This window comes from Xiphophorus couchianus, chromosome 21 (assembly GCF_001444195.1).
Source record: "Xiphophorus couchianus chromosome 21, X_couchianus-1.0, whole genome shotgun sequence".
In the NCBI taxonomy this organism is placed as follows: Eukaryota; Metazoa; Chordata; class Actinopteri; order Cyprinodontiformes; family Poeciliidae; genus Xiphophorus; species Xiphophorus couchianus.
The window spans coordinates 5,406,293-5,420,451 of record NC_040248.1 but is presented as its reverse complement, the minus strand read 5'-3'; the positions used below and the strand labels follow the sequence as shown (position 1 = coordinate 5,420,451).

Here is a 14,159-nt window from a genome sequence, read left to right as displayed (position 1 = left end):
TTAAAAATATTAATTTTATTCCAGTAGCTTGAGTAATTTCTTGGATGTTACGTTTAACTTTTACTTGAGTAAAAATATGTTGAAGTGGTGTTACTCTTACTTGAGTACAATTTTTGGGTACTTTACCCACCTCCGATGACAAACATACAAAACCTTTTATGTACAAAAATACAGGAAAAGTCAGGGAATAAATTAAGAACATGTAATCTATAAGAATATTAAAGAACATCTTCTGATGTGATACTTTCGATAAAAATGGAGGTTTCCTCTGGTTTCTTTTCTCGTGGTGGGCGTTAACAAAACAAACATTCACAGAAATGTGGACGTTTTCCAGTATCAGGAAACTTTCTGGAGAAAAAAACCCATCTGCCATTCTTTGTATCTTCATATCTCTGGTCTCAATGATCCGGATCCCTCTCTCCCTCCCTCCTTGCTCCGGCTTCCTCTGCTCTTCCCTTCCCTCAGGCCATCGTCGACACAGGAAAGACCATGAAGGCTCTTCTCAAGCATGTGGAGACCTTTGAGCCCAAGATGGTCAAGGTCGCGGGGTGAGTCGGCGTCTCAGTTGTCCTAAAGTTTTTCCACTGTGGGGGAAATGCCGAGCGCATGACGGGCAGGAGGACAAGATGTCACTTTGTGTCTGTGGGCAGCTTTTACAGAGATTAGAGAGAAGATTATAATCTTGCTGCACACATGGCGTATTGTAGAGCTTTATTTCCTTTTTAGTTTATGACAGAAAAGCAGAAACTTATCCGGTCAAATCTATAAATCAACAAGAAGTCAATTAATTAACAGTGATTGATGTGTTTCAGTCTGCTGGTGAAGAGGCTCTCCAACATGACTGAAAGTCTGACAGACTGTAAGTATTTTTCTACAACTTAATAATCAGTTAATCTATCAATTTTCTTGATGATTAATCTTTTAATCAATTAGTTGTATTTAAAATAGTGGCCATTTTTTCCCCCCACTTGAGGCTTTTTAGTTAAAACATATCTACAGACAAAGGTATTTTAAGTGCAAAATATATGTATTGCAACTAATGATTATTTTAGTAATCAATTCATCTATCAATTTTTCTGATGATTAATCGATTAATCGGATATAAAAATGGCACATTCTACAGATATTTTTTTCTCATTTTTATACAAAATAAGAAATACGTTAAAAGATCCAAATAAACAACTATTCAAATACTTTTTAAAATAAGAAAATAAAAATTTTTTTGCCTAAAATTGCATTTTTCAATAACATTTAGTAAATCTGAACCAGGTGGAGCTGAAACTAGGAGGCCGTTTGAGGCATTTTGGGTAAAACATATTACAGGCAAAAGGTTTTTTTTTTATCTTAAATGTAAAATGTATATATCGCAACTAACGATTATTTTAGTAATCAATTAATTAATGATTACTCGATTAATCGTATACAAAATGTCACATTTTACAGATATTTCTTAGCCATTTTTTATACAGAATTAAAATTAAAAAAGAATCCAAATAGTTATTCAGATACTTTTTAAAATGAGAAAATAATAATTTTATTACCTAAAATACAATAACATAGCATTCTTTTAGTAAATGTGAACCAGAAGAAGCTGGAACTATGAGGCCATTTGAGGAGTTTTGGTTAAAACATCTACAGATCTACTTTTATAGATAAAAGTTGTTTTTATCTTAAAATCAACAGTTTAGGCTTAATTACTGCTCTGAATATGTTCAGCAAATTGCCTTTGTTTGAGTCTGTATACTTCAGGTAACATGTTTTTTGTTTTGTTATAAAGCGATTGTTTTCAGTTGCTTTTTTTTTCTTCCAATTTAAATTTTTTAATTCTCAGTCTGCTACATACAGTTATTCTTGTCCCACAGGCTAGCAGATTACACGCATAAAATGCTCCATCGCATTTGTCTTTGCTACATCTGTAAATATGAACAAGTCAATGTCAAATTTACTTATATAGCACTTTTAAAAACAAGTTAAGGCTGCACCAAGGGGCTGTACAAAACACACAATGGAATAAGTTGATAGAGAAAAAAAAGTAAACGTCACAACAGAAAAGTTACAGTATCAGGTCTCAGTTAAATGAAAACAAATTAAAATAAGTTTTGAGAAAAAGAATACGCATGTTTTTGAAACTATAAGTAAAAGATGTAGTTGTATTTTGATGCACTTGATCGCAACATGCTGGCTCAAACATCTGTTTGCTTTGGCAGATGTTGGATTTGAAATCCCCAATCGATTCGTGGTCGGCTACGCCTTGGACTACAACGAGTACTTCCGTGACCTGAACGTGAGTCCTGAGTTTGCTGCTGCTGCTGCTAACCTCGTGACCTGAAAAGCTGTGGAGAAAAAGAGATGAAAGAGGCGGAGGCGGGAAAGCAAACACGGTAAATCAAAGAGGTTCTCTCCTCCTCTGTGAAATCTAAACTCACCCAACAGGTATCCTCCCTGGCTGAGGAGGTTTTACATGCAGCTGCAGCGTTTTATAAGAGCGGTTTATGAGAGTACACTTGTTTGAAAGACAGAAACATCCAGGGAGAGTCTGCTTTATTATCTTCGCACTATTTGATTTTCACAGTCCGTTTTAGTGGCATGGACGTCCATTACAGGTAAAACCAGAAGTAGCTTATAAGAAAAACTAATTCTGCTGACATGGAAGCTAAAAGAAAACATTCATTAATGTTACAGAGGTTTCAAAAATACACTTCCCTGCAAAAACACAAAATCTTACCAAGTATTTTGGTACAGTTCCTAGTTCAAGTATTTTAGTTTCAACTCACAAGAAACTTTTTAGCAAGATAAAGGAGATTGTTTTAAGTAAATAATTCCTTAATCTTGATTTTTTTTTTACAAAGTACTTATTCCACTGACCAATTATTTCACTTTTAACAAAACATTTTTCCCTCTTATAAGTAAAATAAAGTGGAACTAAAATGTTTTCGTTATTAAGAAATTGACGTAAAACAAGCTCCTTTTTCCTCGCTGAAAGTTACTTGTAAGTTGATTTATTTCAAGTGTATTAACATATTTGCACTAGAAACTTGGTAAAAATGTGGTGTTTTTGCAGTGTGGCCAACATTTTCCAGCAAATTACTCAACTAACTCAACTTGGCTTGAAATATATATGATGTTTATTCTAGTTAATAGATAAAATAACAATCAATATATGGTATTAAGATTAGTTTCACATTTTCTAGTTTATCTATTGTTAGATAAACTAGCTACATGCCAATTATGTGTTTCATCCTGTGTAAACCTTTGCAAATAATTTCAGATTTCTGTAATTATTAATATATATTCTTTTTTTTTTACATATTTCCATGTGGTTCAGATAAATTGTATTTGTAATATGGTTATATATATTGACTTCCTTTTTGCTTTTTTTGTCACTAGTCCTGCCACAATAAAAAAAACTAATTGCTGGACAATAAACTGTCCCTGAAGTTCTTGCGATAAACGCTAATATTGTTTGAAGATCATTTTAATTTTTATATGGTAATGTCATAATAATGAAAGAACTCATTCTGAAAGATCAATACATATTTTACTCTGTCACTGGAAGATATTTTAAATATTCAAATTAATAAACCAAACAGAAGTAACAAATAAAACGAATCATGAAGTCTCTGTAAACAAAATTATCCTTAATAAAATAAGGTCTAGTTAAAACCAAAGCACCGACTGAAGAATTTTGTTAAATTTTTTATATAAAAAGAGAAAAAATAAATTATGCAAATTATTGAGCTTGTTTTAATTTATTATGCGATTGTTTTATTGATTGATTTATTGCGACAGGCCTTTGTCACACAGTAAATGTTTCAGATTCTCAAACAAATATTAACCCCTTCAGACCTGATTTTCATCTACATTTATATCCAGTTAACTCTTATTCCCTTTTAACAAAGTCTGAGAGATTATACTCAGATAAAGATAAATGAAATCTCAAATAAGTTATAAAATGCTTACAGATACTTTTTTTACTCTGCATGGTAACACTATATAATAAAATAACTCCTGATGTCCATTGAGATGGACAACTTTGAAAAAATCCTATAATTTAATGACTTCAAATATAGATTTTTGCTACTTATATGAATTATTGTCATTCTTTGTCCTTAAAATTTCCATTTAATTTTATATTTGGGTCTTATGATGTAATTTTTACATACTTTTTTTTTAACTCTAAAGTAATTCTTAGATTGATACTTTTTACTTTTACCAGACTAATACTATGTTGTAGTAGTGCTACTCTTATTTGAATATAATTTTTGGATACTCTGCCCACCTAGAATACAAAATGATGCTAAAATTGGATTGCTAATTCTTTGTTGAAATGAACAGAGGGGCTGAAAAGATGAAGAAAGAAAAGCTGTTCACTACAAAAGGACATAGGTGACAGATGGAGGGAGCTTATGGACCTTGGCATCCTCGCTGTTGGACGATTCCCACTCTGACTCATGGAAAACACAGTGGGCGTTGTCCTCAAACTGCAGTCTTTACACCACTTTATTCAAACTCTAACTCAACTTTTAGCTGCCTTTTCCTGGAGCGTGGAATGAATAACTGACAGATTTAACTGCAAACAAATTAAAGCCATCAATTGTATGTCATTTATGTCAACTTGTTTCTGCAGAGTAATAATTAAAGAGTTTGACACAAGAAAGCTTTTTGCTTGTTTTTTGGGTCATTGGAGAAAAGGGTGTAAATACTCAAATGTAAAAACTTAAACCTTTCATACTACTTTATTTCTAATATTTCCAGTATCATTTAAAGACATAATTTTAGTACAAGAAAAATGTTGCCTTAGTTTAAAAATAAAACTTAAATCACTTCACTTGAATTTAAATAATCATTGACTCTTTGGCATCATGTTTTTCTCTAACATGTTATTTTAATCTGTTAAAACCTCTGCTTTTGTGTCATCACATCTTTGCCTTCCTAGCACATCAGGTAAGTGTTGTGTCATGTTGCTTTGGATTCTCCGAACCCACATGCAAAACCACTCTCAGGAGATCAGATTAAAGGGTTTATTTACAAGGACAATAGGTGTGTAGATCAGGAGCGGGCAGGTGCGGTCGAACAGCTTGGTTGGTGGGCGTAACTCGCCAGGGAGCTCGGCGGATGGAACGGCAAACCTCTTGCTTTGCGTGGGGAGTCCAGACAACGGGAGCCTGGGGATCACAGAATAGGACAGGTAAGCGGCGAAACAGACTGGATATCTATAGAGATCACAGGACCAGATGTACCACAATGGCGACAACACTCTGGCGACGAAGTGCCGGGAACCCGCTCCTAATATGCTCCCGCTGATGATCCACAGGTGTGCCGAAACACACCTGTGGAGGGGTGTGCGCATACGCCAGCGAGCTCTCGAACGCCACCTAGAAGGAAAGCAGAGGAACTGCCGAAGCCGCAGATCCTGACAGTTGAATGAGAAGATCACGCTGCTAACTTAAGGAGCTGGTTGAGAGTTTATTCTTCAAAATAGAGCTGCATAACGTGCGTCTTGCATGCTACACTCGACTCTGGACGGTTTCTCTTTCTCTTGGCTCCGCCATTTTTTGTTTCTGTATCAACGAGTTCGCTTAAGGATGACCAGCAGCGTCCTCTGCTGGATGGCGGCCAAACCACAACACTAAAAGAAGGTCAAGACGGGTTTTCCGTTGAAACAAATTTTAATCTTATAAACCATTAATGGACAACTAATTGCCACAAAGTGTAAAGGAACTCTAAACGCAAAGTTGTACATAATACAGTAGTTGGTGAGTATACTACAGTTCCTTTATCTTGCATTTTATTTAAAAAAAAAAAAAGCCTCCAAACCAAAGATAACGGTCCAACTGCCTCTACATTGCCTCTCTAAGATAAATGACCTGATTAATGGGTTGCTACTTGGAAAATTAAAAACCTCCAGGAAAGTTTGAAGTCCCTAGTTTAAACATTGTGACTCCATATATCTTTGCCTGGCATAGAATCAAATAGAATGCATACTGTAGGTTTGACAAGTTTGAGCCGGAAGTGATCCACGCCATCTTGGTAGGCAAGTGCAGTGCAAAGCACATGAACCATGGCTTTCAGATAATAAAAAAAAGACAATATAATGACATTTTGACTAATGTGCAAGAGAAAGCACATTAGTCAAAATCTTTGACTAATGTCAAAATCTTTGCTGTCTGGATCGACCAGTATGAGATTAAGACAGGAAATATATACAGTGTGGACAAACTGCTTCTGATTTCCCACAATGACATAGTTCACTAACTAGTGAACATGAAGAGTGCGTACGCCATGGAAGAACTTCACAGTGTTTCAATGGCTTTGTGTGAATAACAAGGTTCTGGTATGTCATAACATACATGTAGGCTACATGTTTGACTTAGCTTGTAGACAAAAGCTACATTAGCTAAGATAATTTTGCTAGTTTGACAGTAAGTACTACCATAAATATCTGATATTTATCTTAGTATAGTAGCTGTAATGTACTTATATTGTTAAGTTAGATAGGAATGAGGCAAGAGCTCGTTTTAAGCTTGTGGCTTGTTTATTGTTGTCATAGCAACTCCACAGTGACTGTCATGACAGTTAGTTACTGTACCTACCAAGATGGCTGCCAGCTACAACGTTCCCGGAAGTGTGACATCACGGGAGAACTATACTTTATTGATTCCCAAGGGGAAATTGCTTATCAGAGGACATTAGAAGGTCCTGAATGTCAGTGAGGTTTTATCTTTAATTCAGTTCACCCTAAGGGGCAGAGGAACAAGATGATTAAAAACCAGTAGGGAATGATGCTGCTTTCTGTTTCTTGCTGTCTGTGCTGTCTGGGCAACAAAGACCCACATTGTACCACTGACTGAAACCCCATGTATCCTTATCATAAAACATCAGCACTTGTTGGTAGTTGTTAACTTATCCCAGCACTAATGCCCCCTGCATTGCCTTGGGAACTCAGCAGCCATTGTCTGTCGTCTTGAACCAGGGTTTGGTGAAAGCGAGAGCAGACAAAAAGCCCGGCAGGTTTCTCATGCTGCGGCTTTGTGGAGCTTCGCCAGGGGAACAGAGGCAGGGGCCGGGTCCGGAAAAGTGTACTACAGGTAAACTGTGACCAACACAAAAGGAACAAAACCGGGATTGTCCAGTTGAATGGCCACACATCCCAGCTTTTGACATATGAAGCCGGTGGTTACAGATGAAGAGCTGGGATTTAATTTCACCTCAACAGAACAACACATAAAGCATATTTAATCTGTAGACCTAATCAGTTTATCTGCTGGTTTGATTGGATTAGAAAATTTAAGAAATACACAGTTTTACTGGGAGTATGACATCTCAAGTCTGGTAAGTATTAAAAACATCTCAGACTGAGTTTTTGGTTAAAAAATGAAATCTAAAGGACCGACTTCAAAAGGATTGATCAAAAGTATTGTTTTGTGTATTGAAAATCACAACACTGGAAAAGGTGTGGACAAAACTATTTCAAAAAGCAAGGAAACTATTACAAAATTACGCAATCACAATTTTTGAGTACTCTACCCTCCTCTGTGTAATACTAAGATAAATATCAGTTATATTTACTGTAGTACTTGCTACCAAACTGGCAACATTAGCCTAGGCAACATTAGCAACATTAGCTTAGCTTATGTAGCCTTTGTCTGCTAGCTTAGACTGACATGTAGCCTAAGTGTATGTTACGCGAATTTACTCTGCCAGTCACCAGAACCTTGTTTTTTATTTGAAAGGTACTACATATTGTAATATATATAATATAATGTGATCGCAGCATTGTTAAATTATCGGATTAACCACATTCATTTTAACCAGGTCAAATTAATGCCAAACCCTTGCTATTTTTTTTATTTTCTTAGAAATCATTTCATAAATATTTGTGAAAACCAATAAATCTTGTTACCAAATGTTTATTGTTTATTTACATTGTCCTTGTGACAATGACAATAAAGATTTATCTTATCTTTATCAAACTTTTATCAATAAGATTATCATATATCATATTATATCTATTAGAGTATTGATCTTTACAACCAGGGCTGACAAATGTTTGCAGTGCTGCTAATGTGAAAAACCACATTTTTACTTCAATGGCGTACCATGGTTTACAAATAGAAAGAACATCCTCTGCAGCGTCACTTGGGTTTGAGGCTGCGTTTCGTCCAGTCATCCAACTCAGTGCCAGATCCACTTACACAACCAGGAGTCCACAGTGATCCTCATCCTCTTAAACCCTCAAACTAAACCACAGGTTAAGAAAAATCCTCAGAGTGGGTGTACATGAACGTCTGATAAGGATGGGACAGAGAGGCCTTCTTCCACAAAAAAAATGAAACAAAAGAAGAAACAAAGACATAGCATGCAGAGTAATTTCCACCTGTCCTAATTCAAGCCCATCCTGGCTTTGAACTTGTGTTGATCTTCCATGTAATGTCCTAATCCAGCCAAACATTTTTCTACCATGGAAGAGCTGGTAATCTCCTGGCTGCCTGAGTTGGGCAAAAATTACTGAGATTTACTCATCTGAGTAACTTGCTGGAAAAATGCACTTTTTCAGAGTATTTTTTTTGAAGTATCACCACTCTTAAGTAACTTCTCTGAATAAGCATGTTTTAACCAAATATTCACCAGACACACACTTGCAGTTTTTGTTAAAGTTTCATAAGTTTTACATTAAAAGAAATTAATTTGGCAATGTTTATCTTTTGCCTGATTTCTGTTTATAATTATGTTATTAATATGAATCATTTATCATTTATTTCTTTAAATTACCAACACTTCCACATAATTTTATATTTTGCTCCATCTGATGTAATTTTTAAATATTAAATAATTGATGTTTTGATTAGTTACTTAGTACTTGAGTAGATTTTTTACCAAATACTTTTTACTTTTACTTGATTAACTTTGAGAATGATTACTTTGTACATGTAGTTTGAGTAAAAATATGCTGAAGTATCACTACTCTTACTTGAGTAAAATTTCTGGATACTCTACCCACTGTGAATAACTTCAATGAAAGAACAGACATATTTTAACCAAAAAGATACACACACATGCAGCTTTTTAAAAAGTTTCATAAGCTTTATACTAAAACAAATTGATTTGGAATTTTAACTTAAATATTAGTTTCTTATGATTATTTAATACCAAGAAGTAGTTTTGGTTGAGGAATTAAATGTTTTTCTGTTTATTTTTGCATTTTGTGGTATACAAAAAATCAATATATACTGTATTTGTCAAAATTCTCAACATTTGGTTTTGGCCTCGGAAAAACCGGTCCATTCCTAGTACTTTCAGTAAAAATATGTACACGTACTTGAGTACAATTTTTGGTATTCTACCCACCTCTGCCTGCTTCTCACTGTATATTTGGAGCAAAAGCTACAGAAAAGTTGGGAATCTTCCTCCCAAATTGGGAATAGGAGGAGGCGGCTGCATGGCTGTAAACCAGTAAAAGCTTTTATAGTTTCTGGAAGAATTTTTATGCACACATGTAATCCACGAGGATGCTGGGAAACAATAAGCACAAGTTCTGCTTCTGCAGAGCTTAACGAGCAGGTTGCATTAAATGAATCTGCACCTCATGTTTACCATCACTTAAGGCAGAGACCCACATCCATCAGATGAACTTCTCCATTGTCTGGATGAGAGCGTACAAGCTATGTAGACAATAGGTCCTCTCTGAAACTGGGAAAGCTTCGTCCTATTGTCCTACCTTCTATTGTGCTGCAGGAGAAGCCAGCAAACTGAACTCTGCAGGGCTTTGTCTTTGCGTGGATCATCCTGGGATTTCTTCATGCCCTGGTGGAGTCCTTATGCGCTATGGTACAGTTTGTAATGGAGAGGTAGATATGGTTCACTGGCTGAATGTTGGGGAGTTGGAAAGCTCAGCATCTGTGTGGGAGCCTGACGGTTGTTTTTTATGACGATGTAGTGATTTATGTGCTTTAAAGGTGGAAAACGGCAACGGCTAATGTGTGGCAACGAGGAGTTAATTGGAGCAAGTGTGTCACACAGATCTTGGCAGATGTATGCTTCAGAAGCAGAGATGGATAGTAACTATTTACATGTACTCAGTTACATTTACTTGAGTAACTTTTAGGAGTATTTTTTAATACAGTGTACTGTTTACTTTCATTATGAAATATTTCTACTGTAACATCAGTACAATTTCTGGATACTCTATTTACTCAATTGTCTTTTGCTTTATTTGTTAACTTTTGTTACTTATATCAATTATTGTCATTTTTGTCCTTAAAATACCATAGTATCTTCATCTAAGCTACTTTAATAAAGGTTGCAATCATCCATAACGGTGAAATTTCAGTTCAGTCTTGATTATTTTTCAGCATATAACAAGTTTTCTTCCAGAACTGCTGTGTATTTAGCACAATCCATCTATCTCAGGTCAGAAAACTTTGCTGTCCCTTCTGAAGAACAGCACTCCCATAATAATACAACCTTTGTACTTTTTACATTCTAAATTTATCGCTGTTGGAACAAAACATTTTGCTGCATTCCAAATGAATGGTGGATGCAGAAGTATGAAAATGTTCAAAAGCTACATTTACTTTCGAAAAACACTGCATAGCCATTGTAATTTCATAAATTCAGTAGGGACTTTTCTGTTTTTAATGCAGAAATGCATGAACACAGAAACAATAATGCATATTTAAAAAGTACTTTTTAAATTTCTGCTTAAATCAATAGCATATTTGTGTGAGGGGATATTTTTCAATGCATAAATAATTAAATGTGTGCTTAAAACCCCATGTTTTGGCCCCAGCACCAGCGTAAACAATGTAAAGCAGTGCTTTTCAGCTGGTGACCAGAATAAACCAGCTTCCACCCTTTACTGAATCCGTTATGTAAGGACTTCTCCCATTGGTCCGCTTCTCAATTCCAAATTTAAACCCGCCCTCTGATTGGACAGTGTGCTGCCAGGAGGCAAGTAGAAGGGGGCGGAGCTGCAGCCGGGTCGGGAGATTCGTCAGTTGGTAGTTCAGATTGTCGCGCCGCCAAACGGGAGGACGGAGGAGTACTTTTTGTCTCAATTTTTCTTCGGGAGGGGGTGATTTTTTTTGCCTCGAATTGGATCTCGCAAATGGACGGACATGAATGAGGACCACAGGTTAAATTTTCTCGCCGTCCCTTTCGCGGAGAAATGCTCAGTGAGGGGCGTTTACCGTGTTTTTTCCAGCCTGTTTTTCCTAACAGGTAGCGAGCGGCAGCAGCGGTCAGTGTGCCGCTGAAAAGAGACTGAATATCCCGCTTTGTAATCTTCTGACAGCCCTTTTAACCCATCCGTGGATTGACGGAGGGATCTGGGAACAGCTTTACTCTCATCACAACCATGGATATCGTGTTTTTTTCACTCTGTTATTCATGATTTGTAACAGGTAGGTTTTGTTCCCAGTTATAACAACAACCTGTCTGTCCTTGTATTTTATGTAGCTGTTCATAGATGATCCATTGAGATGTAGATTGATCGAAGCATCGGTTAAAATAAAAATAATATTAATAATAAGGATCCTAACAGCTGCTTGGTTGCTGTTTCAGGAAGCTAGGTTTTGCATCCCGTGGTTGTGGTTTGAATTATAATGGCTGTTGTCGTGCTGTCCTTGTTTGTTCACTTTCCTCTCACGACTTTCCCTTTACATCGACATTTACGTCTCTGTTCCGCATGTTTTCAAAAACATTTTTACTGACAGGCATTTTTATTTTGAAATTATTCACAAATTAAATAAATAAAAACATCCTGTGCACCTGCCATCGCGCCCCTCTATCATCACTTTAACAGGAAAATAAAACAGAAATTGTTTTTAAAAGTAGTTAAATCAATAAAAGAAAACCCCACAAATTCACTTATCTGTGCAGACTATTCAATTGTATTAAATGCTAATAAAAACATAATATTTTTTGGATACAACCAGGGCTGGCCCAAGACTTTTTGGGGCCCTAAGCAGATTTTCATGGGGGCCCCCCATACCAACATGTGAACACCAGATTATTTATAATTTCTAACCAACATTAATATTGTCATTAGCATAATTTGTAATTAGCTTACAACATGCCAGTGTTATTATGTTAATTTTTAACCTTACAGAAGTAGAAAACTAAAAGATTTTGAAATGCAGTGTGGTATTTAAGTGTGCCACATTATTTCATTTATTTGAAAGCAACATCTACAGATAAATTCTAAATTTCTAGTAAACAAGTTAATAAGTTTGATATCTTATATTTCCCCAGCAGTGGGAGCAAGAAATCAACCTACTATTTGTGTAACAACTATAAAAATAATTTTTTTTTTCTGTATTTAATAAAATTTTATTCAGTGCTATTTTAAATGTATATATTTGTTGATCATGCTAGCTCGGTGTACTTGGGGGCCCCCTGGTGATCTGGGGTCCGCCTCTGATTGTGGCCCAAATCCAAAAATTTGGGCCAATATTGTGTTCAATATTGTGATACAGATCTTTTATTGAAGATACAGATCTTTTTTGCTTTTGCCCGAAAAGTTGCTAAATATAACAACAAAGTTGGAATCTTTTGGGTTAGAAGTTCACATGCAGACGTGACCTGGTGGATGGTTTCATCAGTCAACCCTCTCTTATGACAAAACAAAACAACAGCAGTTTATTTTTAGACCCTTGTAGAGGTTTATACGATTGGTTTCTCATGTACGAATCGGCTGATCAAAATATATGAAATATCTCTTAAAGCTGCAGCATTCAACTTCATAAAAAAGATTTATTTTTATTTACAGTAACAGTATAATATGAGATGGGTAATCTGTGAAGAGATTGAGCTCCTCTGCTGTGTCCCAGTACTATCTAGAAACAACCAGTCAGAACCAGGAGCCGGGTATTAGCACTGTCAGTCACGCTTGTGTACACACTGTTCCCCCATTTCAGCTTCTGCCTGCTCAGTCTAGCTAGCATGGCCAACGATAAGTTATTTTTCCACCATTAGCACATTGAGCTGCGCGTACACGCAGTTGATTGACAGCGCTCAGACCTGCGTCCTGACTCTGGTTGGTTGTTTTTGACCAGGCTCTGCGCATTTCTTCAGATGGCAATAGTAGTTCAGATAGGAGTTGGAGGACATCAATCTTTTCACAGATTTTGTGTCTCATACTAAACTGTCACAACATGGTGACATTTTTAACATGGTGACATGTAATAAACAATTTAAAAAATAGTTACAAACTGCAGCTTTTAAATGCCCTAAGCTAGAAGCTAACATCTATTGTCTTCTTTATATCTGAAGGTTCAGCCAATCAGCTCTAAGTAATGATTGGCCTCTTTAAAAATGCTAGATAAGGGTATATAAACATTGCGGTTAGGTGTTTCAGCTACATTTTCTTATATTATTTCTTTCTTATTATTATTTTAGAAATGCTTTACGAAACAATCTGCAATTAGCACAAACTGACGTCCAGTTTGAGGTAAACTTTGACTAATTCCTGCCTGTTGCTCATCTGCAGATTTGTGGCCACCGATCGACATGAAGAAAGTGGACGGTGTGGATTAGGATCTTTTTATTTCCCCCCCCTTCTTTTTCTATTTTCTGTTGTTTTCTTGGGGCTTCGTCCTCCTCACGTCAATGTGGGCTCTGAAGGACCTCTCCCCACTCTGTGGTTTGGAATAAATGATGGCAGCACGTTGGAGTGATTCCCCAAAGGACACTGAAGAGCGGAAACACTCAGCAGTAGCTCCCGCCTGTCAGGTAGGTAGCTGGGGTTTAAATGCTCTCGTGTGACGCTGCTGGACTACTCCGCTGTTTGTTGCTGTTGTTTTTTGAATGCATCACACTGTAAATAATCTTTGACACGAGGTGGACTATTTCAGACACAATGTAACAGAAAAACACTTGCTTGAGGAGTCGGTTGTTCTGATTTGTAACCTGAACTTTGTTAGAAAGTTGACTCAATAAGGACGGCTGCTTTTCGCAGGTATTTTCTTGCAGAAAACCCGTGACATGCCTGAGAAGTGTCGGAGTGAGCGCCGGGAGAGTGAGCTAAGCGTTGCAGCACATCTGCCAGTGTTTGGGGGTGATTGGGTTCATTTTGTCCCTCTCGTTCCTCTGACAACTGGTTAAGTGCACAATGAGAGTTTTATACTTGCAGGGCTGCTGATGTTACTGGGCTCTTTGTT

The 14,159-nt window shown here is 36.5% G+C and overlaps 2 protein-coding genes across 4 annotated transcripts in view; both read left to right on the top strand.

Annotated features, from left to right (window-relative positions):
* LOC114136511 (phosphoribosyltransferase domain-containing protein 1-like) overlaps positions 1–14,159 on the top strand; it is a 25,815-nt gene extending 11,656 nt beyond the window's left edge. Inside the window, exons 7-10 of one of the 3 annotated variants that reach the window (XM_028004522.1) lie at positions 466–548; positions 813–859; positions 2,208–2,284; positions 14,036–14,159. In XM_028004522.1, the coding sequence (XP_027860323.1) occupies positions 466–548; positions 813–859; positions 2,208–2,284; positions 14,036–14,092 (264 nt within the window). In that variant the 3' untranslated portion in view covers positions 14,093–14,159. Of the gene's footprint in view, positions 1–465; positions 549–812; positions 860–2,207; positions 3,273–14,035 lie in introns of those variants that run through there. The other 2 variants (XM_028004521.1, XM_028004523.1) reach the window with 2 other exon arrangements.
* The window catches only part of arhgap21a (Rho GTPase activating protein 21a), an 87,979-nt gene continuing 84,796 nt past the window's right edge, over positions 10,977–14,159 (top strand). The window contains exons 1-2 of the mRNA XM_028004515.1: positions 10,977–11,402; positions 13,490–13,731. Coding sequence (XP_027860316.1) covers positions 13,654–13,731 — 78 coding nt within the window. The 5' untranslated portion in view covers positions 10,977–11,402; positions 13,490–13,653. The remainder of the gene's footprint in view (positions 11,403–13,489; positions 13,732–14,159) is intronic.